At 58.1% G+C, this 23,278-nt stretch overlaps 1 protein-coding gene across 28 annotated transcripts in view; it reads right to left on the bottom strand.

Moving 5' to 3' along the window:
• Window positions 1-23,278, bottom strand: part of NCOR2 (nuclear receptor corepressor 2) — a 235,426-nt gene that overhangs the window by 16,520 nt on the left and 195,628 nt on the right. For 23 of the 28 annotated variants that reach the window (XM_060401093.1, XM_042234520.1, XM_042234523.1 and 20 more), the window contains 13 exons: window positions 19,729-19,849; window positions 18,399-18,570; window positions 13,844-14,008; window positions 12,586-12,725; window positions 11,810-11,912; window positions 11,500-11,604; window positions 11,091-11,194; window positions 7,910-8,060; window positions 5,162-5,302; window positions 4,712-4,798; window positions 3,810-4,108; window positions 1,645-1,999; window positions 324-545 (listed from right to left, as the gene is read on the bottom strand). In XM_060401093.1, the coding sequence (XP_060257076.1) occupies window positions 324-545; window positions 1,645-1,999; window positions 3,810-4,108; window positions 4,712-4,798; window positions 5,162-5,302; window positions 7,910-8,060; window positions 11,091-11,194; window positions 11,500-11,604; window positions 11,810-11,912; window positions 12,586-12,725; window positions 13,844-14,008; window positions 18,399-18,570; window positions 19,729-19,849 (2,165 nt within the window). The remainder of the gene's footprint in view (window positions 1-323; window positions 546-1,644; window positions 2,000-3,809; window positions 4,109-4,711; window positions 4,799-5,161; window positions 5,303-7,909; window positions 8,061-11,090; window positions 11,195-11,499; window positions 11,605-11,809; window positions 11,913-12,585; window positions 12,726-13,843; window positions 14,009-18,398; window positions 18,571-19,728; window positions 19,850-23,278) is intronic. The other 5 variants (XM_042234524.1, XM_042234544.1, XM_042234543.1 and 2 more) reach the window with 2 other exon arrangements.

Genomic DNA, 23,278 nt, shown 5'->3' with positions numbered 1-23,278 from the left:
TTTTACACAGATTTTCAGATCATGTCTGTTTGGGGAATGCACACCCTTGAGCCCTCTTTTGATACATTTGCAATTTTCAAGGCGCTGATAAGTCTCAGAGGAAAAGAAAACCATTGAAAAAATGTTTAACCCAGCATGACCCTGAGACCCCCCCAAGAGAAATTCTTTCTCACCTCAACTGCTGACATGACTGCAATGTTGGGGCTCTCCCTCTCCCCGCCCTGCATGCCTCAGTTTCCCCTTCTAGTGGAGCTTAGTTGATGCCTGAGGAGCCCTTGGGCTGACACTGATGCTACAGGGTTCCTTGGGTCTGGAACAATCACCTGCATCCAGAGGGATTCCTCGGGGTATGGAGGTGGGGTCGAAGGCCAGTGGGATGTGGCCACGGTACAGGTCCACGCCGCTCACCCCTCGGAGCAGGTGCTCATAGGGCGAGATGGGGTGGGGGTGGTGCTCAGGCACGCTGCTGTGCGGGGACTTGGCAATCTCCCGGGGCGTGGATGTCAGCTTTCGGTCCTGGGATGCCTTGCTGGACGAGAGACTGCCTGTGGGGATGAGCCAAGTGCGGATGGCATCGGACCTCAGACACGGGTGTCCCACCCCCTGCATGGGGGCTGCTGAAGCTAGTGCTTATGGGAAATCGTTTGAGAGTGGGGTCTCTGGGGTCCCAGAAACCAGGCCTCTTAGTCCAGCCATTTGCCTCTAGTTCATTTTTCCTTTTATTTACTCATTCACTCATTTGCTTCTGCTTTTTATTCTTTTAAAAAGCTCATCCATTCTTCTGTTCCCTTTTCTGCTCATTCATTCAATCAGCCAAAAATAGTTATCATGTGTCTATGATATGCCTAGTACTTTCTAAGAGCTGGGGCTCCCTCACCAAACCAAACAGGAAAACCCTGGCCCCCATGGGGCTGACATTCAATGTAGGAGGCAGATGACCAACTAGTCATCAAAAAAGAATTTCAAGGTAATAAATGTTCTGAAGAAAAATTTAAACTGTGATAGAATGTGACCAGAACAGTGAAGGCGGAGGGTGACCATAAGTAACCTCCCTGACAATGTGACATTTGAACAGAGTCCTGAAGGGCAAAAAGAAACCAGTTAGGTAAAGATCTGAAGCGGGGAGGGTGCATTTCAGGCATAGGGAAACTGCACGTGCAAAGGTCCTGAGCAAGAAAGCTGAGTGTGGTCAAGTAACAGAGATAAAGCTGTGAGATGGAAAGGCGGGTGGAGCCGGATCCTGCATGGCCATGGCGGAAAAACGGTGATTTTATTTTTCCCCCTAAGAGCAGTGAGAAGTCACTAGAAAGATTTAAGCAGAACAGTGGCTTAACTCATGTAAATATTTCAAAAAAGTATTCTGGCTGCCGTTTTGGGAAGCAGATTATAGCAGCACAAGAGAGTGGTCAGGGAAGCCAGGTGGACTGGAGGAGGCAGGGAGATGCAGAGGATTCTGAGGATGGTTTGGAGGCAGAACCCACAGGTTTGGCAGGTGGGCTGGCTGTGGTGGCCCTGAGGATGTTCCTGAGCTAAGGGGTGGACCGCAAGGCAGTTTTCGGAGACTAGAGCCCACGGCGGCCCCGCCCCCGCCCCGCCCTCGCCCCACCCCGCGCCCCGCCCCTCCTCGGGCCCTGGCTCACGCACCCTCCTGCAGGCGCGGGGTGGGCTCCCGTGTGGTCACTGGTGATCCGCGGGGTAGGTGGCCGGCGAAGGGCGCCGCGTGGTCCTCGTAGGTCAGGGGGCTCTGTCGCGGCTTTCCCAGCTCAGGCACGATGACCGGGGCCCCCCGGGTGATGGAGCCCCCAGAGCTGCTGACGGCACCCGTCCGGCTCTTCAGGCTCTCCTCGTAGCAGACACGCTCCAGCGCCCGGGTGTCGGCCATCACGTCCAGCGGGTGCACAGCCGGGAACGTCCGGCCCGGACTGCCGATGATGGAGCGCACGTCGTGCTTTTTGGAGCCGGTGGAGGACGTGCTGGTGTCATACTTGAGCGGGGTGCCCTGGGGGGGACGGGGTTGCGGAGGGAAAGGGGGACGTGACCACCAGTGGCACAACCTCTCTGAGCCTCAGTTTCTCTGCTAGGAAATGGGAGAGACATCTCATGCTCCAGGGGCAGGGGTGAAGGGCTTTGCTAAACCTAAGATGAGCCCACCTGCCCTTGCCCTGCCCCCCCCTGGCCCCCAGAGCCACCCTGGGGGCTGAAGAAGGGGGCACAAAGTGCAGAGGTCAGCCCTTCCTGAAGCAAGTGGGGGACCCTCGTTGGCCCTTGGGATTTGCTGGAAAGAAACTTAACAACCCCATGAGGGTAAATGCCTTCTTCCCATCAGTCTGGGACCCTCCTTGACCCACCCAAAGCCAAGCCAGAAAATCCAGCCGTAAAATCCAGTTCCACCACTCTGAGGTTCAAGTCTCAGAGGTCAGGGCTGAGGTTATGTCTGCTCTTGGGCCAGAAAGGGCAGCTGAAGGAACAGGGATCATGATGAGACTGTAACCCGGCTGCCTGGGAGAAGACTCCACCCTGTCTAAGCAGGCCTGGGAAACCCAGGGTACAGTGGGCTCTGTGTCTTTGCAAGTAAGATGACTCTGCTTTTATTCACAAATGTTTTACTTACTTTCTTAAGAAGGGGAAATGCCCTCATTTTAGAAAGAATATTCTAGAATCAGACTGGCCTCCCTTTTGGATCTATGATGGACTCTTGCCAGTGGCCCACAACTGCCTGTAGGCTGAGCGCCAAACCTGACCCCTGGCCTTTGACGGCCTTCCCACCGTTCCTGCCTTCTCCCTAGGTGCTTCTGAGCCTTGACTCAACTCTGAGGCCCCCTGGACACCTCCCTACCACCTCTCAGCCATGCAGTCCCCCATGGATCTCATTCTCCTTCCTGTTCACATATCTGACCCTGTGAAGAGATAGTGGTCCTTAGGTCCTCAAAAGGACCAGCTCCTCACAGAGTCAGAGTTCGTCTTCCCCTTCCAGGCTGGGGCTTCTGGGGGACCCAGTGCCACAGGCAGTGGATAGGCGCAGGGGTGGGGTGGGGATGCAACCTGCCGGAGGAGGCCAAGATGCAAAGATGCTACAGATGTAAGGACATCTGGATTTGAGATTCACAATGGCCATTTACTTGCTGTGTGACCCCGGACAAGTTATTTAACCTCTCTGAACCTGTTACCTCACCACTAAAATGAGGACACCTCACAACACTGTTGTGAGGGTTACATAAGTCATGATGCCAAGTTCTCAGGCAGCGAGCGCCTGGCTCACACTTAGGGTGCAATCAAGCTTTATTACACCTAGCTCTGGGCTCTCAGCAAGCTTCTTGACCTCTCTGGGCCTCAGTTTTTCCATCTGAAGAATGGGGGTGATGGGTATGACTTCAGGCTCAGATGCTTCAGTCGTGTCTGACTCTTTGCGACCCCATGGACTATAGCTTGCAAGGCTCCTCTGTCCATGGGATTCTCCAGGCAAGAATACTGGAGCGGGTTGCCATGCCCTTCTCCAGGCGATCTTCCCAGTCCAGGGATCAAACCCTTGTTTCCCGTGTCTCCTGCATTGCAGGCGGATTCTTTACCCACTGAGCCACCTGGGAAGCCTGGGTATGACTCTCCTGGGCTGTAAATACAACTGAATGAGGTCATGCGTATAATATAAAGCCCCTGCTATGGACCCTGGAATGGATTTAATGACAACTCAGCAGTGAGCAGCTGTGTGACCTTGGGTGTGGCACACAACAAGTCCAGGCCTCAGTTCCCCCATTTACAGGGGCCAGAGCCATGCCTATTGGTATCCTCTGCCCCGACCTTGGCCCCCGTACCTGCGTGATGGAGCCCTCCTTGAGCGGCCGGGGGGCCAGGGGCAGCTCGGGCGTGCGCCGCAGCTCCTCCCGTGGAATCTCGTGGATGGAGCGGCCGGCCTCCTTCACCGTCGCCACCAGGCCCTCGTGGGCTGGCTTCAGCTTCAGGGGACCCAGGGCCTCCAAGGGCCGGGCCTTGTAGGCCTCAGCCAGGTCCCGAGGGGGCGGAGGCGGCGGTGGCGGCGTGCCCTCGCGCTTCAGGAGCTTGGCCTCCCGGCGCTGGTAGTCTTCCTGGGCCTCCACGTAGGACCGCGGGATCCCTGCCAGGGAGGAGGGGGCACTGACCCGTGTGTACTTGCCTCCCACCTTGCTCATCCTAACCTGGGGGAGATTCTGAAGCCTGACTACCTGGGTTCAAGTCCTCACTTGCTGTGTGACATGACTTGACCTCTCTGAGCCTCAACTTCTTCATATATAGAATGGGAGTATTAACTGAAGCACCTCACCAAGTCATTCACATTCAGTGGGATGATACAGATACAAAGCATGTTAAAAAGTACCTGGCTTGCCACTGACCAGCCAGGAGAATGTGGGTGTCTTCCTTTCGGAGGCTGTTCCATAAGATGATGAACAGAGAGCACTTGGGGTGGCACCCAGCACAGAGCACAGGAGATGCTCAGTAAATAAGAGTGAAGGGTGATGGGCAGTAGTTTGCTTTCGAGTTTGGTTTTCATGCCTTGCTCTGCCTTTCAACCTGCACTCGTACCTGTCATGCACACGTGTGTTATACGCCTTCTCTGGGTGCCCACGGCACTCTGGTATGCCTCCCCTCCCCTGCCCATCTTGACTGTAAACCCGAGGGCTTGTTGCAGCTGCCCCAAGGGTGCAGTGGCTGGGCACGCCGGGAGCAGAGGGCAGCGTACCTTGCGTGATGGAACCTCGGATATGGTGCTGCTCTTTGAGGTGGTGGGGGCTGTGTCGCTCGGGCGGGATGGCGCGGCCCATGAGACCTGGAGGGGGCGGGCGACAGCATCGTCCCACGGCTCCCTGACCCGGCCTTGGGCAGTGACTGGCCAGGGTCTACAGCCCCTGCCTCCCTCCAGCAGGTCCCTCCAGCCACCCAGTCCCCGAGCTGATGTTAATGGTGGTGGCGATAGAGGGCCCAGCTGGCAAGTGGCCCGCTTTCTGGGCCCTGTGCCACCTCTGGACGGAGCCTCAGAAACACCCAGCTTTCCTATCTGTAAAGTCGGGATAACTATTCCCGCACTCCGCCCAGGGGGAGCTGATGTAACCCAGCAAGTGGGGAAGCCCCCAGGGCAGGTCCTACGGCCCCTGCTCCACCCCCAGAATCGGGAGCCGGGCAGGGTACACACCTTCGATGCTGGCTGAGGAGATGGCCCGGCTGACGCGGCCCTCCATCATGTCGTAGGTGCGCTTGGGGGCGGCCGTCTCGTGGGGAGGGCCTGAGCTGCTCCTGCCATCCTCCTTGGAGCACTGGGATACGGACATGCCACCTGGAAACCAGACCACGGTCACGATGCAGGGCAGCCCCGGGAGGCTGTGTGCACCGAGCCCAGGGCCAGCAACCTGGAGGGCCGGAGGGCGACAGCGGCTCAAACGGACCCCCGTCACGAGAGCCCGTCAGCCACGCGGCTGAAGCCGGGCCCAGCTGGGCCTTCCCGCAGGAACCCCCAGCCGGCAGTCCAGCCCAGGGCCTGCTCTGCTGGTTGGTGGGTCTGCACCTTTGACTGTCCACAGGCATGTGAGTGTGCACAGACAAACACTCGTGGGAGCGGACGTGTGACGTGAACGTGCAGAACCACGTGCATGTGAGCAAAGATGCACCAGCTGAGTGTGAACATGCAGGGTTGGCACAACCATCCCTGTGTGTCAATGTGGGTCTGTGTGTGTGCAACGTGTGACACTGTGTGTGTGTGTCCACTGTGAACATGAGGCCACATGCAAAACACCACGTGCATCTGTGTCCACGTGGGGAGAGTGTGTGTCTGGTTAGACGTGGGAGGGACAAGGAGGGTCCACAGCACGGGTGGCCTCATCCAGCCAGGCTGAGCCCAGAGGGCGGGCACATCAGGCTGGGCACATGGGTGCTGGCCATGTGCCATGGCCATGGGTCTGAGCAGCCAGGAGGGGGCCCCCGAGGAGGCCACGGTTCCGTTTTGCCCATTGGGCTGGGGGATCCTGAGTTGGCCTCTCCTTCCAGGGGTGGCGGAGTCTGTGGGTATCAGAAGCAAGTCCTGCATGCCCCAGGCCGGCCCCTTAGAATAACGGGTACCCTGGCTCTCACGGATTTCCATCACGACCCCGAGGGATCCTCAGAGCAGGAGCTCCTCCACGGGGTTACAAACTAGTGGCTGGCGGATAGATGGTATCACCGCTCCTAATTTTTCTCAAAATTGATTGCTGATGTTTAAACACCAGGAGACGTCAGATAAAAATGGAGAGATCAGAAGTCTGGCTGGCGAGCTTGCACTTGTTACAGGGTGACAATCAGCTGCCGGAGAACAGAGGCAGGGGCCCCTGTAGAGATGGCCGTCACTCCCAGGGTTGCCATAGTCTCCCTGCCATCTACTGCCTGCCACTGGCATCACTAGTCCCCAGGCCCCAGGAAGCACATGAGAAATGAAAGGCCTTGACAGACACCCATTCTGCGGATGCTAAGCCTAAGGCCTGCAGGGGCTCAAGAACTGATCTGGAGGCCTGAGCCGGGATGCCACCCAGGGCTCCCCACTCACAACACCCTGAACTGCCTCTCTGTCTGCCCTTCTCAGGGCCCCTGGCCATCCCCCAGGGCACTCAGCCAGGTACTGTCAGAACGCGACTGACAGCCAGTCCCCAAGGCTGTCTCCACCACTCGGTAGCAGAGAAAGGCAAGTACCTAAGCCCCATGGTACCACCTCCGCTTCCCAGGACCTGGGGGGCCATGGGGGCTGGGTGCTGGGCCGGTGGAGGCGGATAGTGAAGAAAAAGCACCCGCCCATTGGAGGAGAAGCAATTTGCGGCTCTACGGCTGCCAGCGGCTGAGAGGGGCGCCCATTAGCGGCTTTTATCTCTGCACCCCTGGGTGCCCAAGGCTGCCAGGAAATTGACATCTCAGCCCTTGATTCCCTTAATTCCTTCCAGGCAGGGCTCCCGGGTGGGGAAGCGGAACCCAGGGAGGGTGAGTGGAGTGAGGAGCGCTGAAGTGGGGGGCCTAGGGCGTAAGGGGGCAGCGTGTCACTAGTTACCGCCCCTGCCTGCCACCCTCGTGCCGTCAATCAGAGAGCGCAGCCTTTGCCAGGGCCAGAGGCCTAGGGGTGTGAGCTTGGGGCTTCTGCTCCCTGGGCCTGTTCCCTCACTCGCAAGGCTGGCCGTAAGTCTGCTTCCTAAACTGTAAAGAACGAAGGAGAGGTGGGAGGCAGCTAAGGCTGATCTTTACCTGCTCTGACTTACATACCTACGTGACTTACATACCTACAGGGACGGGGAGGTCACCACCTCTCTGATTGTGCTTCCTGGTGTCACCCCAGCCCTGCCTCGTGAGGAACCCCCCTCAATGGACCAAAGACTTCCCCTACCCCCGTCCCAGGGATCCTGTTCTTTGAGGGGCCACTGGACATCGTTGTACCTCAGCTCCCACACCTGGAAAATGGGAACACACTCCTCCTCGGCTCTCAACCACACACAGCTGACAGGAGGGCAACACACTCCCCCAGACTTGTTTTCTGAAGACATCTGGCTGCCCTTTAACCCCAACCATATTTTCTGGAAAATTCTCTCTTGACCAGCTCCAGAAACACCAAAGTCTGGGGTTTGGTGAATAAGCCACAGTGGATACAGACAGGTTTAATGACAAGATTAACAAGGTGACTTTCCATTTGTACCTCGGGAGGGGGGGTTGTCCTGAGAGCCTTCTGAGGGGGCTTCATCTGCTGGACCCCCAGCCCCTGGCATATGGGTGGCCCCCAGTAAACATCAAGTGACCAGATGAACAACCACCTGTAGGTCCCCATTGGTCCTCTTCCTCAGGAGTCCTTGCCGGACATCAAAGAGCCCTGAACGGGACGGCCTGCCCAGCCCCTGCCCGCCCACCAGCTTCTCATAGCCATGGTGGCATCACTCACCCTCGTAGGATAGCACATGGCCCTTCTTGCCCTCGTAGATGACGTGGCCCTTGGGCAGCCCATCCTCCCGGCTGCGGTCCAGGCGGCTCGGGCTGTCCTCACCGATGATCCTGGTGATGGTTCCCTTGTACAGGACATCGGCCGGCGTGCCCTGGGGGTGTGGAGGCGGGTGATCACCTGCAGGCTCTGGCCAGGGACCGCACCCACCCCCAACTCGCCAGACATGACCAGCATGTGTGCACGTGTGCCTTCCGAATCCACACAGGCACACATGTGTATATCACTGCATACGTGTTCATACACATGCGGCTTCAAAAGGGAAGGCAGAGGGAATTCCCTGGCGGTCCAGCGGTTAGGACTCCATGCTTGCACTGCTGGCACTGAGGTTCAATTCCTGGCTGAGGAACTAAGATACCGCAAGCTGCCGTGTGGCCAAGAGAAAAAAGAAAAAATGGGGGAGGCAGAGCCCTCCAGAACACAACCACACGGAACAAACATCAGCGATATTATTAATTAATCCTGGAAACAGCCCTCAGTCAGGTACTACTGAGCCTATTTCAGATGAGGAAACCGAGGCACCAAGACACCAGGTAGCTTCGCCCAGGGTCACCTGGCTAAACGAGGGCAGAGCCAGGCTGGGAAGCAAGGCAGTCTGGTCCCGGGCCTGTGCTTCTACTTGTACTACGTGACTTATACTTTCTCAGAGCCTGGATGCTGGGATGTCAGTCCACGTGCCTGTGACCGCGTGTCGCTCCCCAAACGAGAATGGGGACTCACATCAGGGCGGGACACCAGAAATCTGAGCTCTGACACAGGGTTTCTCAATCTTGGCACTGTGACCTGCGGGGCCAGATGCTTCTCTGTGGTGGGGGCCACCCTGGACACTGTAGGATGCTTAGCAGCGCCCCTACCCCGGCACCCTGGGCTCTACCCACTAGATGCCATGTGATCCCCTCAACCTGCCCCTCCAGATGTGACGATCAAAGACGTCCCTAGACACTGCCCAGTGTCCCCTGGAGGTAAAATTGGCCCCATCAGGAACTACGGCCTTAGAGGGAGTGTGCTTCCTATCGAGGGGTGTATTCAGGCAGACAGAAGATGGCCCCATGGGGTAGCATCCTGCCTTGGGTGACTTCCAAGAACATGAGTGTGAGGGTCAGAATATCAATCTGGAGCCAGACTGCTGGATGGCAAACAGCAGCTTTACCGGCGAGTTGCTGTGTGACCTTTGTCAAGTCACTTTGCCTCTCTGAGCCTCAGTCTGTACATCTGCAAAACAGATGCAATCTCTGTCTGCGACTCTTGAAGGCGCCTGGCACAGACAAGCTGTCCCCAGGTCAAGACGTCTCTCTTCTCTTTCTATGAATCCAAGAGCCGATTCAGAGATGTGAGTCTGACCGTGTGCCAAGCCCGGGACTGGTGCCCTTCGAGTCTCCCCATGGGAGCATCTCTGCCAAGAAACATCCTTCTGTGGGGTAAGGGCAACAACTGGCACCCCCTGGGCTTTTATCCCAAATCCTGGTCTTCAAGGAGGAGAAAAACAAAATGCCCTAACAGGTCTCCGGACAGGTCTCCCCAGACGTCTCAAAGCAGACACCCTAGACAGGATCCCCTGGTCACACTTTAGAAGACTTGTGCACAAACAGCGTAGAATAAATGGGCTTCAGTCTGGGTGACGGTCCAGTGGTGGGCAGTCACCTCTCTCCTCAAAAGGGCACAGGGCAGAGGAGCCAACTGCATGTCATCAGGAAAGGCCTCCCCAGGGGCAGCTGACATAAGCACACCCATTATAAGTCTACGTGTGTACGAGTTTGTGTGTGTGTTTGTGTACGTGTGAGTCTGTGTGTTTGTGTTGCCTGCACAGATTTCATCACCACCTGGTCAAGAGGCTGTGGGAAAGTCTGACCCGCACACATCTGGCAGCTGCCACCCTCTGCCAACAACCATCACAGGGGTGTGAATGACCGACATGGCTCGGGTCACGGCCACCTGGAAAGCAGAGGCCAACGGATGCCCAGGCACTTCAGATGGCGACCTTTAATCCCAAACCACTCTATGAGAATGACTCAGCAGGACTTCCCTGGCTATCTGGTGGTTAAGACTCTGCACTTCACATGCAAGGGGTGCGGGTTCAATCCCTGGTTGGGAAGTTAAGATCCCACATGCCAAAAAAAAGTGATTTAAGAATCCCTACTCTGTATGAGGACTGATAATTGAAGCTCCAATAGTTTGGCCACCTGATGCAAAAAGCCAACTCATTGAAAAAGACCCTGATGCTGGGAAAGATTCAAGGCAAAAAGAGAAGAGGGTGACAGGATGAGATGGTTAAATGGCATCACTGATTCAATGAATATGAACTTGGGCAAACTCTGGGAGATAGTGAGGGACAGGGAGGCCTGGTGTGCACGCTGCAGTCCATGGGGTTGCAAAAAGTCAGACAAAATTGAACGACTCAACTCAATAGGAGAATGACTCAGCGAGAGACAATTTTACCAAAAGGGTTTCGAAACTGAGTTGGGGGTGTCGGTCCCCTGCCTGGGTGAGTGTGTGGCCTGCCTTTGGCCCTAGGTACCTGGCAGCTGCCTTTGTAAGTTGGTGATTTCAAAACCGACAGGTCTTAGAGAAACTTGAAGCATGAGGGGCCCCCTCCGTGGTGGGATCTGAGGCCTCTGGGGTGCAAAGACACCTCACTGTCAGAGCCTGCAGCCTGAAGTTTCATCATTCAGACACGTATGGGAGGGAGTGCTCTTCCCCGGGCCCAGAATGCTGTTCCCTGAGGTTCCTAAAGGGGTCACAGCTCTGAGAGGTCTCCCCCAGCTCCCCTGTCTATGTGGCCTCGGCAGCATTGGATGCTCTTAATCGCAGTGTTTGACTCAAAGTCTGAAACCACTGCTCAGTTTTCACCGGTCTGCCTCCCTCCACTACCCTGCCAGCTCCTCGGGGGCCCTCGAGGTTTTTGTTCAGCACATTAAATGCCTGGCTCCCAGGAGAGAAGATGAATGCTCAGAGAACAAGCGGGTAACCCCAGGAAGCCACCCCATCCACTGGGGCGGGGGCCGCACAGGGATGCCGGCAGGGAGTGGGTGGGCTGCCCACTGCTTTGTCCACAATCGGGGCCACGTCCAGAATGCTGCCTGCGAGTCCCACCCTGGTCCCGCATGCTGTGGCCCCGGACACCTACGTGGGTGATAGAGCCACGGTACGTGATGGGGCTCTCGGAGGGGACCCGCGTGCTGGGGGTGCCCTTGGTGATGCTTCCGCCTGGAACCGAGCCCAGAGACGTCCCTGGAAGACATGAGACACAGGGCTTAAGAGCCGGACCCAGGGCCACCCCAACTGTGCTCCTGGTGACCTGCAAGGACCAGGTGACCACCTCCACTCGTGGTGTCTCAATGCAGAGTCCCCCCGCCCCTAAATGGAGAGACAGACACTTGGGAAGAGAGACTGTCAAACCCTCTGAGAGCTGACACTTCTCAGACAGGGTTTGGATAAGGGGTCTTATTCCTGCCTCGACCCTCCCTGGGATGGAGGGGCAGCCACAGGGATGAGGGCAAGACACCGTGCCTCGTGCCCAGCTCCCACGCCCTCACCTCTCAGGACGGATGTCTCCTGGGCCGTAGGCACCCCCAGGCTCTCAGGGGGTCCTGCCTGGCCCCGTGGGGACAGCTGCTCCTGCTTCACTCCGCTGAATGGTGCTGGGGATGGGCGAGAGCGGTGAGCAGAGCCACAGGGCAGGGATTTGGAGGCATGGCCCCCCTCCCCGCCCTACCCAGGGGCTGGGGGTCCTTCCCCCCATGCTCAGGCCAGAGTCCCAAAGGCCAAATTGCCCTCCCTCACCCCTTGACACAAAGGGTGGGAGATGAGCCTCGGCCGTCAAGGTTGGGGGATCTGGATCCTTACCCAGCTTCTTCGGGTCCATGGCGAGGGGCAGCCCCATGGCGATGGGGCCCACGGGGGCCTTGGCGTGCTCTGAGTATGGGACGTGGAGCTGCACCGACATTCCCTGTGGGGGCAGAGGTCATGGGTCCCAGAGGCTTCAACCAGGGCTTCCTGACACCCGCTTTCATGAGAGCGCAAGAGGAGGGGAGCCTCGGGACCACACACAGGTCAGAGAGGCCTGGGGCTCAAATCCCGGCCCTGCTGCTCCTCTGAGTGACTGTGGACAAGTCACTGCCTCTCCTGAGCCTCAGGGCCCTCACCTGTGTGGTGGCCATCATGATCTGGTTTAAAGGAAATGGTGCCCACGAGCATCTGGGCAAGGTGGAAGCCTTGCCCCTGCCCTGCAACACACGGTGGCAGGTCAGGGAGATGAAGGGGCAGGCAGACCAAGGCTTTGCACATGCTGGTGCTGGGTGTCTAGTGAGCGTGCTCTTCCGTTTCACAGGGAGGTGCAGAAAGGTTAAGTAACTTGCTGAAGGCCGCACAGTCTGGATGTAGTGCCCCCGCTCTTGAATGCCCCATGGGGTGACCTCCCAAGGTCCTGAAGCCTGGGGCAGGCTGCAGCCAGCTTGGACCTAGCCACTTGGGTGCCTGGCCCCCACCCAGACACCATCGATCCCAGCGACCCCTCCCCCAACTGTACAGATGGAAAGGCCAAACCCTTGAAAGAGGAAGGGGCTATTCTCTGGGCACCAGCTGGCACAGGTATTTCTGGGGGGCTGGCCCTCCCACCTCACCTGGGAGATGGCCCCCATTTGCCTCTCGAGGACGCTGGGGTGCTTGGTGGAGGAGATGAGGGGCGGTGGGTTGGAGATGGTGGGTGGCCGTGGCAGGACGGGCCGGGCGCTGTCGTGGAGGCCCAGGGGCAGCGGGTGACCTGCAGGGCACATGTCTGTCCTTCATGGGGCTCCAGAGCAGTCAGAGATACAGCCCCCGGGGCCTCTCCCCACCGTGTCCCTGTCCTGTCCAGGGAAGTGCCTGTCCACACATGCCCCCCTACTGCTCCTCTCCCAACTCTGCCCTGGGGAGCTGTCTGCATCCTTGGTTCAGACACCACTATTTCCACCCACCCCACCTCCCTCCATCCACCCCACCTCCGGGTCCTGGACCAGGTCCCTCCACTCTCCCTAGACTCCTTAACTGGTCTCCCCACCCCTCCTTTACCCTCCAATAGCTCACTCCGCTCACAGGAACCAAAAGGGTCTTTTTCAAAGTCTACTGACTCACCTGCTCCTCCCGCCTCCCCTGCGGACCCTTCTGTGGCTCCCCACTGCCTCCAGGGTAAGATATTAGCCTGTGACACAGCTTTCAGGTTCACCTGACCTTGCAGGTATGGTCTCCCCAGGCTCACTGGGCACTGCGCTTCCACCATGGCAGTCTGATTCAGTGTCTCAAGCTTCGCCTGCTCTTTCCTGCCTCCGGACCTTTGCACATGCTGTTCCCACTGCCTGGCATACCCTTCCCTGTTTTTCTGGCTCTTTTGGCTCATAAGTCCTGCAGGATCAGCTCTGCTGAGGATGACCTTTGCTAATTAAAGTCCTCATCCACCTCTAGCCTTGCCCCTTTTATAGCTGGTAGGGCCGAGCAGGACTGGGAACCTCAAGATCTAAATCCAGCCTGACTATATTTGTAAGCCAACGCTGTCTCCTCCCCTACTTACACTTTTCTCTCGACCTGCTCATTCTCCAGCTCTAAGTCACTGGTGGGAGCTGGTGCTCCCACTCCAAACCTGCCTCTCTCATCATCAGCTCAAGCACCTCCCACGGCTCCCTAGTACCAGTGCTTCCGTTGTCATGCTGGAGATTCCTCAAACCTCAGCGGAGCCCCCTTTCCCTTCATTGACCAGCCATCCCTCCCATTAGGACCCGTCAGACTCTAAGACCCTTCTGCATGCAGTTCCAAGCAGTGCCCAGTGATTGGTGGGTGACTGGTGGTACCCAGTGATTGCCTGCTGGCTGACTCGTGGAGGAGGCCAGGCTGGGGTGAACTACTCACCAGGTGGGGCATAGGAGAAGGCCAGGGGGTCAGGGGCATGCGGAGAGGCCTTGATCACCTCGCGAGGGGGCACGGGGAAGGGCAGGCCTGATGTCCAGCACGAGGGGTCCGCGGGCAGCTTCTGGCCCTCAGCTGCAAAGGCCGGGAAGAACACAGGCTTCTCTGCTGAGGGGTGAGGCAGGGCAGGTAGTCAGCCTTGCTCAGCCAGCCCTCAGGCCCCCAGCCCTGGCTGCCCTGCTCAAATGAGCGCCCCTCCCCTTGCCTGCAGCACCAGCCTCGGCCAGAGGAGGGTCCCGACCAACAGTGATGGGGAGGTGGGGGGCTCCTAGGGTGGAGCTCCCCCAAGTCGGTAGACCAGGCACCACTCTGACTCTGCTAATGTCCTCCTGAGCACAAGTGTGCCTCGGGAGTGGGCTGGGGGCCTCTCTGAGACCCTTGATTTCAGCCCTGGAAAGACACAGGCGCTGGCCCGGCCCCAGGTGAGCGAGGGGCCTGGACAAACCTCCCAACCAGGGGATGGAGGTGGCAGCAAGGGGCCCACCCATCGCCTGATTTTGCGTGTACACTTGTACCGGAACGTGGTCACGTCTACCCACTTATTTATCATCTACGGCAGAGCTGAGGAGTTGCGACAGAGACTGGCCCGCAAAGCCTGAAATATTTACTATCTGGCCCTTTCCAGAAGAGGCTTGCTGATCTCTTTAGATGATGAAGGCGGTCGGAACAGTTTGCTGAGACCCGTGTACGTGTGCTCTGGCAGGTGCGGCTAGGAGCCCACATGCTTGGGATGACAGCATGCACAGGTCAGCCTGTATACTAGCGAGTTCCACATCCGGGCACTGGGCCGGGTGTTTTGAAAGCACGAACTCAACGAGCCTCCTTGCAGACTTGGGAGGAAGAGAGCACCCAGGCCCGGCGCTGTGGAATGGGAGCTGAGTACAGACACGTTGATGGACTTATCTAGGGTTGCCAGCAAACATTTGGCCAAGTCAGGATTTGACCCCTTGACCTCACGGCCGCTGCAGCTGCAGATAACAGAACAGCTCTCCTATGGGGGGTCCAACTAAGAGCACTGTGTGGACTGACTTGTTTATCCTCCTAACACCCTTCCAGGAACTGATGAGGATTATCCCCATTTTGCAGATGGGAACACAGAGGCTCAGAGAGGCGAAGTCACCAGGTTAAAGGCTCAAAGCCAGCGAGCAGGAGCCCTGAGCCCAGGTAGATGGGCTGCAGGCTGTGACCTTAACCTTCGCAACACACGCTGAGCACCAGAAGAGGAGCAATGATTGACCCTAGATTCTCAGGCCTGAGAACTGCCTGCAGACACAGCCAAAGACCAGGCTGTCTTCACAGTGTTCTCCTGTGGCCTCTCGCTGCTGAAATCAGTCCTAAGCACCAAACCTCTCCCTTGAGACTTGGTATCAGGCTGGAAGACCCATGGGAGCTGGGGGGTGGGGTGGGGGAACCGGGGAGTAAGCGGCTGCTAACAACTTGGGAACGCTGGGCCTGGGATGGGAACAGCAGGCAGGTGTCCTCCCTGGGGCCACCTCCAGATGACGAAGGGGTGAGGTTCTGAAGACCTAGCCGGGTGAGCGGGAGTGTGTTGGCAGCGATGAGAGGTGCCCGCTGTGGGCCCAGCAGGAGGGATGGAGGCTGTGTATGCTGTACACCGCCCCCCCCCCCGCCCCATCTCTCCTGGGAGAGACAGCTCCTGCTGGACCTATGTGCCTGCTGGTGGGGGTAGCCCGCAGGAGAGGGGGTCACACATGCGGGCAGTAACCCAGGTAAGGGTTCTTACACTCAATCTCCTCTAATGGAGCACCTCTCTAGGGCCTGCACTGGGCCCAGAAAAATCCCCAAATGCCCTGGATGGCGCGCATCCAGCGACCCGACCCTGTGCGCACCCGGGCTGCTCTCTCCAGCTCAGCCGCAGCTGCGGTGGGAGGGGGCAGGAGGCCTCCGGTGCTGGAAGGGAAACTTGGGCCCTGGCCAGGCTGGGCGGGTGGCTGAGAGCCTGGAGAGACAACCTGTTCCTCCAGCTGGGCCTGGGGAGCCCGAGGGAGTGGGCGGAGCCAGGGGGCAGGGGAGCGGGAGAGACCAGAGAGAGGTCGAGCTGGGTGTCAAGTTCATGCATGTGCCTAAGGGTGCTAGCCGCAGGGCAGGCCACCATACCCGATGGCAGGTGCGCCATCTCTGGTGCTGCCGAGCGATTCCAGGAAACGGCGCGGCCCTCCGCCCGTGCCAACCGGCCGAATGCCAGACTCAGAGACCAGGGGGGAGGTGGCTCACCTTCTCCCGGGACAGGGCCTGTGACCCGTCCCAGCAGGCTCTGCCTGGCCCTGTGCGGTGTCCAGCCACCCAAGCACAGCCTGACCTGGCTCAGATCTGGTGCTGGCCGAGGCTGTGTGGGCCCCTGACGTTGCCATGCAGCTACCTTGCCCTGGGCTAGTGCCCTGGCCCTCGAATGTCCTTCCAGACCAGACCCCATGTCTCACACTACACTCTTGCCCAGCAAACCGCACCCCCACCCATGGGGAGTCCCGGGCCCAGCGTAGGTGACCGGCAGGGTCCCAGGAGGCAGTTGACACCCTGCTTTCAACCCCACACTTAGGTTCCTCAGCAGGTTCCACTGGCTTTGCCTCTGAAACAAAATTCCAAGGCACCCCCACCTTCCTTCCATCTCCACAGTCACCCATATAGTCCAGACTGCCACCACTGCTGGCCAGGAACAGCGCTGTGCCCTCCTCCATCTGCCCACAACTCCCTGTAGCCCTTTCTTCCCAACAATGGTCAGAGGAAAAGAGATCTTTTCAAAATAGAAATCGGACAGCCTGACCTCTCCTCAGTCCCCAACAAACACATACATACACCCTGAAAGTCCCTTTTGCAAAGGCTTTCTTTTCCTACACCCGAGACCAAAGGTCCATAGCACCATAGCCTACAAGGCCCTACACAATCTGGTCCCCATCCCCCATCCTCCCCTCCCCTCTCCCCAGCCACCATGACCTCTTGGGAGCTCCACCGACACACCAAGCTTGTTCCTACCCCAGGGCCTTTGCACATGCTGTTCCCGGTGCCTGGAATGCCCTTCCCCCAGATCTCCCCACCACTGCCTTATCCTGGTCTCAGAGACCCCTTCCCTGAGCCCCTCATCACTCACCCCATTTTGTCTCGTTCGTTCCATGAACTACCCTGAGGTCATCTTGCTTCCTTATGTGTTCCCCTGCTTAACATACTCTCATTCACAAGAAGGGCGGCTGCCCGGAAGAGGAAGTTCACCCTGCTCACTGCCAGATCCACACTACCCAGGGGTAGTGCTTGGCAATGGTGGGTGTTCAACACATGTCCTGATCCCCTGGCCACACGCTGGATGGATGCATGCCCGTCCACGTGGGTGGCATCTGAGACTTCCTATGGCAGGTGAAGGTAGCCGCAGGGAGATAGGTGGGGGTAGGCCGATTAGCCAGGAGGTGTCTGGCAGACCGCTGTCACTTGGGACGTGTGGAGCTGGCCTCCTTTAGGGACAGCCCTGCTTTTGTCCTCAGACACACAGCACCGCCCTCAGGGAGGTCCATGGCCAAGGGCCAGCCTGACTTTCTAGAGACGGCAAGATGCCGTACCAGAAGTTGCTCGAGGTGATGGCGCATATGGCCCTGGCCACCGAGTCTGTGGCTGTGTTGGACAGTGACAGTGCCTGGGGTCCTGCTGCCCTCGGACCCCTAGAGCAGCCCTCAGGAGCCTGGGCTAGCACAGCATGGGGGGAGCCTTTGGAGGGAGGGGGTCAGCCCCCATTGCTTGTGCTGTGACAGGCTGATCTGGGAGGGGTGTCCCTTAGGGATACAGGCTTGAGACTTCTTGGGGCCGGTGGGGAGTGGGGCAGAGATAGAAGATCCAGAGAACAAGAAACCAGACCCCACCTGTCTCCTGACCTTGAACTTCATGTGGTGACAGTAAAGCATGCCCCGGGCAGTTGCTGCAACACAGCTGCTCGGGGAATCACTCACTGGCTCCCCAGTGAACCCAGTGACCTCGGCCTGGAATAAGGTCAGGGTGAAAGCTGGAGAGGGCAGTGCTTCCTGCCCAGGCCAAGAGTTGTTGCCAGCTGGCGCTGAGCCTCATGGTTCTAGAAGCTCACGTGTGGACTGAATCACATGCAACCAGAAACAGCCACAGACGTGTTTTCGTATACGCACAAAGCTTGTGGAAATTTTGAGAAGTTGCCAATGTTGAGAAACTCTTAAGATTTCACATGAAAAGACGGATTTCTAGCTTCTCTGAAAGAACAACCCACAACCCCAGGCCTGAATTGCCACGTGGTGACTCTTGGCTGAGGCAACGTGAGCCCACTTCAGAAAGAGCGTAAGTGCTCCATGCTGCAGTCCCCACCACCCTCTACTGCCTCACTCCCACGTGTTTCACTCATTAACTTGGCCTGTCCTACCAGCACAGCCTTGGAGCTGGGAACAGCTGCTCGGCATACACAAAAGGCCCCTTATGCCCGCCCATCAGCCCCCTCTCCCTCTGACTCCCTCAGCCACTGACAAACACTTACCCTCCTTCTCGGCAGGAGGCACAGGACTCCTGCTTTTGCCTCGAGGGCTGCTGCTGGGCGGCTGGGGGGTGTCGCTCTCCGGCTGCAGGTGCTGCGACGGTGGGGGGGCAGGGGGAGCTGGCTTAGAGGGAGCTGCTTCCTCCCGGGGCGGCTCATGGACTTTGGTGACCTGCTGGGGGAAAGCCAGGAGGAGAAAGCATCTTTACAGGCTGTCTGCAGGTCCTAGAGATTAGGGAAAGCCTTCCAGGCCCCCTGCGTGGGACCAGCCTCAAAACTGAGGCCCAGGAGAGGTAACAACACGCCCAAGGGCACATGGCTTGAGGGCCAGGAAGGGAGGGCTTTGTGCATAGTGTAGGGGGTATGCCCAGCCATCCCGGGTGCCTGGCTGTGGATTGGGAGCCCTCATTATCCTGCCCCTAGCCCCTTCCCCCTTCCCCAAATTTCTCGGGGTTTTAGAGAGATCAGAGCTGACAAATGGGACAGTGCCCAGCTGTGGGGAGCAGGCAGCACAGACTGGCACTCCTTGTGCCCCTCACTCAAAAAGCCCTGGTCAGCTCAGAGTCTTTCAGCCCCCAGCCCCCAGGTGCACGGGAAGGCCAGGCTCATGTCCTGGGAGAGGGCAATGACTATGTGAGTGTGCTAAGTCGCTTCAGTCGTGTTCAACTCTTGGCCACCCTATGGACTGTAGCCCGCCAGGCTCCTCTGTCCATGGGATTTCCCAGGCAAGAATACTGGAGTGGGTTGCCATGCCCTCCTCCAGGGGGATCTTCCCAACCCAGGGATCGAACCCGCATCTCTTACGTCTCCTGCATTGGCAGGCGGGTTCTTTACCACTAGTACCACCAATGACTGAGCCGTTACAATTATGGCACCTCTGAGGATCCTCCTGCTTGGCCTGGAGAATCTTCTGGACAACCCCCCAACCCCTGCAGAGGGTCTCAAGTTAACTGGTGGGGCCCCGCCCTCCTCTTTGAGGTGTTGTGACAGTGGGGGGCTTCCTGCCTGGTTGGGGGGGCTCCGGAGAACCCTCGGCAGGCAGAGGTGGCACGGTGAGAGCTGCCAGGCTGGGAAGCCAGAGGGAGGAGACCTGTAGGCCGGGAACTTTGGGGGCCCCCCAGCCCCCCTACTGTTCCTGCCTGTCTCCATGAGGATTTCTATAGGAAACAGGAGGTGGTGGGAAGCGAGGGGCTGCAGATGCCGGGCCTCCACCTCCCTGGCCTGCGATCAGCCTGATTTATTGTCTCCCCAACAGGAAGTAAAGGTCACGGGGGCTCTGCGGGTCCTGGCTGGGTGGGGGTCCTGGGTCATGGGAGGCGGGCCCGGGACTCACGATAGGGGGGATGGCGGCTGCCCGCTGCTTCAGCTGTTTCAGGTCCAGCGGCTTCTGGGGCGAGGCGTTGGTCCTGGTGTCACTGGTCGGGGTGAGGAGGCTGGGCCGTGGTGACAGGAGCCTGGTGGCAGGGGGGACGGCAGGGGGGATGGGGAAACCAGTGTCAGGTCCATGGGCTCACAGCCTCTCCTGGCTCCTGCCTGGATGATGTGGCTGGGGGTGCCACCAGAAGGAGGCGAATGTCCAGCGCCGGGGAGACCTGGGGTCAGGGTGGGGGCTCCTCTCTCCCTCCTCTGCTCCATTCAGGCCCCACAAGGGACCAAGACCCCTCCCACCCCAGCCCAGAGGATCAAACGCTCCTGAGATGGCCCAGGACAAGGGAAGTCCCAGAGAAGCCCACACTCAGGGCCCGTACCACGACTGGCCCTTGGGAAGCTGCTGGGAAACCCAAGAATCAACGTGATTAAGGCTGGGGAGGCTTAAGAGATTCAGGGAGATGACTCATCACCCAAGTATGAGAGGCTCAGGCCCCAGGGTAGGGGCCTGAGGTATGGTGCTGAGTGGGCCCTGCTTACTGGAGATGAGGACTGGAGCACCCTCCCACTCAACCAGAATGCGTGGCTAACTGGAATCTTGGCTAACCGGGCGCAAGCTCTGCGGGCGGGGGGTCAGCGTGTACACCGCCCGCCCTGCAGCCATAAGTGCTGGGCTGGGCCTGCAGGTGGCTTGTCCTTTAAAGCAAGGTCACGTCTATCTGCTGCTGACATGCAGAACAGGGCAGCAACCTGCTAAGGGTGCACGGTGTGTGTGTGTGTGTGTGTGCGTGCGCGCGCGCGCGCGCCGTGTCTGCACATGGGTGCACAGAGGCGGGCAAGAAGGGCAGGGGGCTAAAACATGGTGGGATGCCAGGGCTGGGGTCACCCCAGGGAAGAGCTACAGTGTCTCGGGTGCCTGGGGCAGAGGCTGCCCTGGGACGTGGCTCCAGAGCTGCTCACCAGTGTCCCCTCCTTGAAAGGTCTTCAGGGATTTCCAGGACACAACAGCCCTGGCCCGGTGCCATGCCACAAGCCCCGTCTGGTTCACCAGCTGGCATGAGGTCTCAAGGGCAGAAGCTCAGAGCCCCAGCCTCAGAGCCCCTCACCCCTGCACCGGGGCTGCCGGGTTCCTGCCCAGCTCTCGAGTCCCACCTGGGACCACCATTCCCTGAAGACACAGCAGGTCTGAGGGAATCAGTGTGCACGTCAGCAGGATTCAACCAGGAGGGAGAATCACAAGACAGGTCAGCGAAGCCTGAGGGTCCTATGGGCACAGCCCCTAGTGTGTGCCGTGACCATCCTGGCTGATGCCACATGCAGACTGTCGGTACAGCCCCTGCCTTCCAGGTAAGATCTGTGATAGCCAGGGTGCAGCTCACGCCACCCAGAGCTGGCTGCCGGATGCCAAGAGCGAATCATGGGCCTTCCCGACAGCAGTGTAGGACAGACGCATGACGTGCAGCTGAGGGGGACCCCCGCTCTCTGCGGTGACAGGACCGTGGCCCGTGACAAGCCAGTCCCTCAGGTGCTGACCCTCTGCCCACATCTGCCACACGCTCAGCTGAGCAGAGACAGTCTTGGCGACACCCCTGGGGCTGCCCACTGCATGCAAGTGGCGCCAGGCTCCGAGGTCAGACTGACTTCATGCTCAGCTGGGCTTCACAGTCCTCCTGACCAGCTCACCCTCCCTGCCGTCCTCACCTCTCTCGACCTCTCCGGATCCTGCTCAGGCTCCCAGGACCACTGGAGGCCTCTCTTCTGGTGGCTGCCCATCCTCACTCCCCCGGAGACCCAGGCCCAGCCTCGTTTGGCCCTCTACCCTTAGGCCAAAGCACCCTGACCAGGTCCAAGAACCGATGCTCTCACTTGTCCTGTACCCCTCACCATTGGCTTCAAATGTCACCAGCCCAGCCTTGCTCCCCTCCTCTTGCAACTAGTTATCACTGTCCACTTAAATCAACTTGTATTTGTAAACTTAAGAGTGAATACACTGTAGCCCTTCTGAAAATGCTCTGGCATTTCCTCAGGAAGTGCATTAGAGTCAATCCAGGGCCCAGCATTTGCACTGCTGGGCATACCCTCGTGAGAATAGACACACACACACCTACACACCAACCGTTCACGGAAGATCATAGCAGCCACTATCTGCAAAAGCCAAAAGGTGGAAGCAACCCTCACGTCCAAAACCAGGTGAAATGGATAAACAAAATGTGGTATGTCCATACAGTGGAATATTACTCAGCCAAAAAGAATGACTCCAGGCCACAACTTGGATGAACCTCAGAAACACGATGCTGAGCACAAGAAGCCAGTTGCAAAAGGCCACGTACTGCGTGATTCCAATTACATGAAATTCCCCCAAGAGGCAAATCCATAGACACAGAAGATAAGATGAGCGGGTGCCAGGGGGTGGGGGATAAGGACTGACAGCTAATGGCCTGGGGTTTCTTTCTGGGGTAGTTGACAATATCCTGGAATTAAACAGTGCTGATGATTACATAACTCTGTGAATGTACTAAAAAAAAAAAAAAAAATCACACTTCAACGGCTGAATTGTATGGCTTGTGAATTATGTCTCAGTAAAGCTGTTACAAGGAAAAGATAATATACTCCTTGCTGACCACAAAATCAAGGGTTTGATATATTAAGTATATTGTTTCCATGAACAATAAAGTAATAATGCTATACTATTATCTATTGTATAAAATATTTGAAAATGCAAATTTTAAGGTTAAAATATAAACTTTTATATCTGTGTAAATATAATTTTATAGGGACACAAAATATGCTTTTATGATACAAATAAGAAGCCAAGTGTCTGTGTCTCACTCTGATTGTCAGCAAACTAGGGCCTTTGCCCTGCCCTGGTTCCCCTCTGGTTCCTTGTCCAGGCAGGGGGCAGGCAGATTGGAGGGGAGCAGGGATCATCCTCAAACGCCCTCAGCAGTCACCAGCTGGGGGTGTGCATGGAGGCCCAGACCCCTCTCTCTTGAGTCCCCCCGACCCCACCCAGGGAGGCAAGAGCTCAGTGGGGGCTGCAGCCACGGGCACAGTACTTCACAGCTGACAAGATGACAGTCGCCTGACCGCTCACTGTAAAGAGGGCAGCATCCAAGAGCAAGGGCCTGGAGCCTGGTCTCTAACAAGCCCGAGGGGCCTGAGCCTCCCCACCACGCCGAGGGGCCGGAAGATGCCTGGCACTCACGTGGCCCCCAAACTGCCTCATCCCACCTCCACAGCGGCAGGAGCCACCACCTCCAGGAGCTCTCCTCACAGTCTCGCCCTCCCTCTGTTCTCTTTCCTTTGTTTTCTTGGAAGACAGGGCGTTTATTTTCCTCCTCAGAGACCAGAGCAGGGTAGGGGCTCTCGGAGCCTGGCACTGTGCACGTGACCTGGGCCGGGAGGGGCAGGGGCGGGGGTTGGGGGGAAGCTGGGTGGCGGGGGAAGCCGGCAACTCGGCTGGGAGCAGCTGGGGCCTTGCTCCCTAACCCTGAAGCTCAAGACTCCACCTCCCA

This window comes from Ovis aries, chromosome 17, assembly GCF_016772045.2.
Source record: "Ovis aries strain OAR_USU_Benz2616 breed Rambouillet chromosome 17, ARS-UI_Ramb_v3.0, whole genome shotgun sequence".
NCBI classification, from domain to species: domain Eukaryota; kingdom Metazoa; phylum Chordata; class Mammalia; order Artiodactyla; family Bovidae; genus Ovis; species Ovis aries.
Note: the sequence above shows the minus strand (reverse complement) of the source record. Positions and strands in the feature narration are given on the sequence as shown.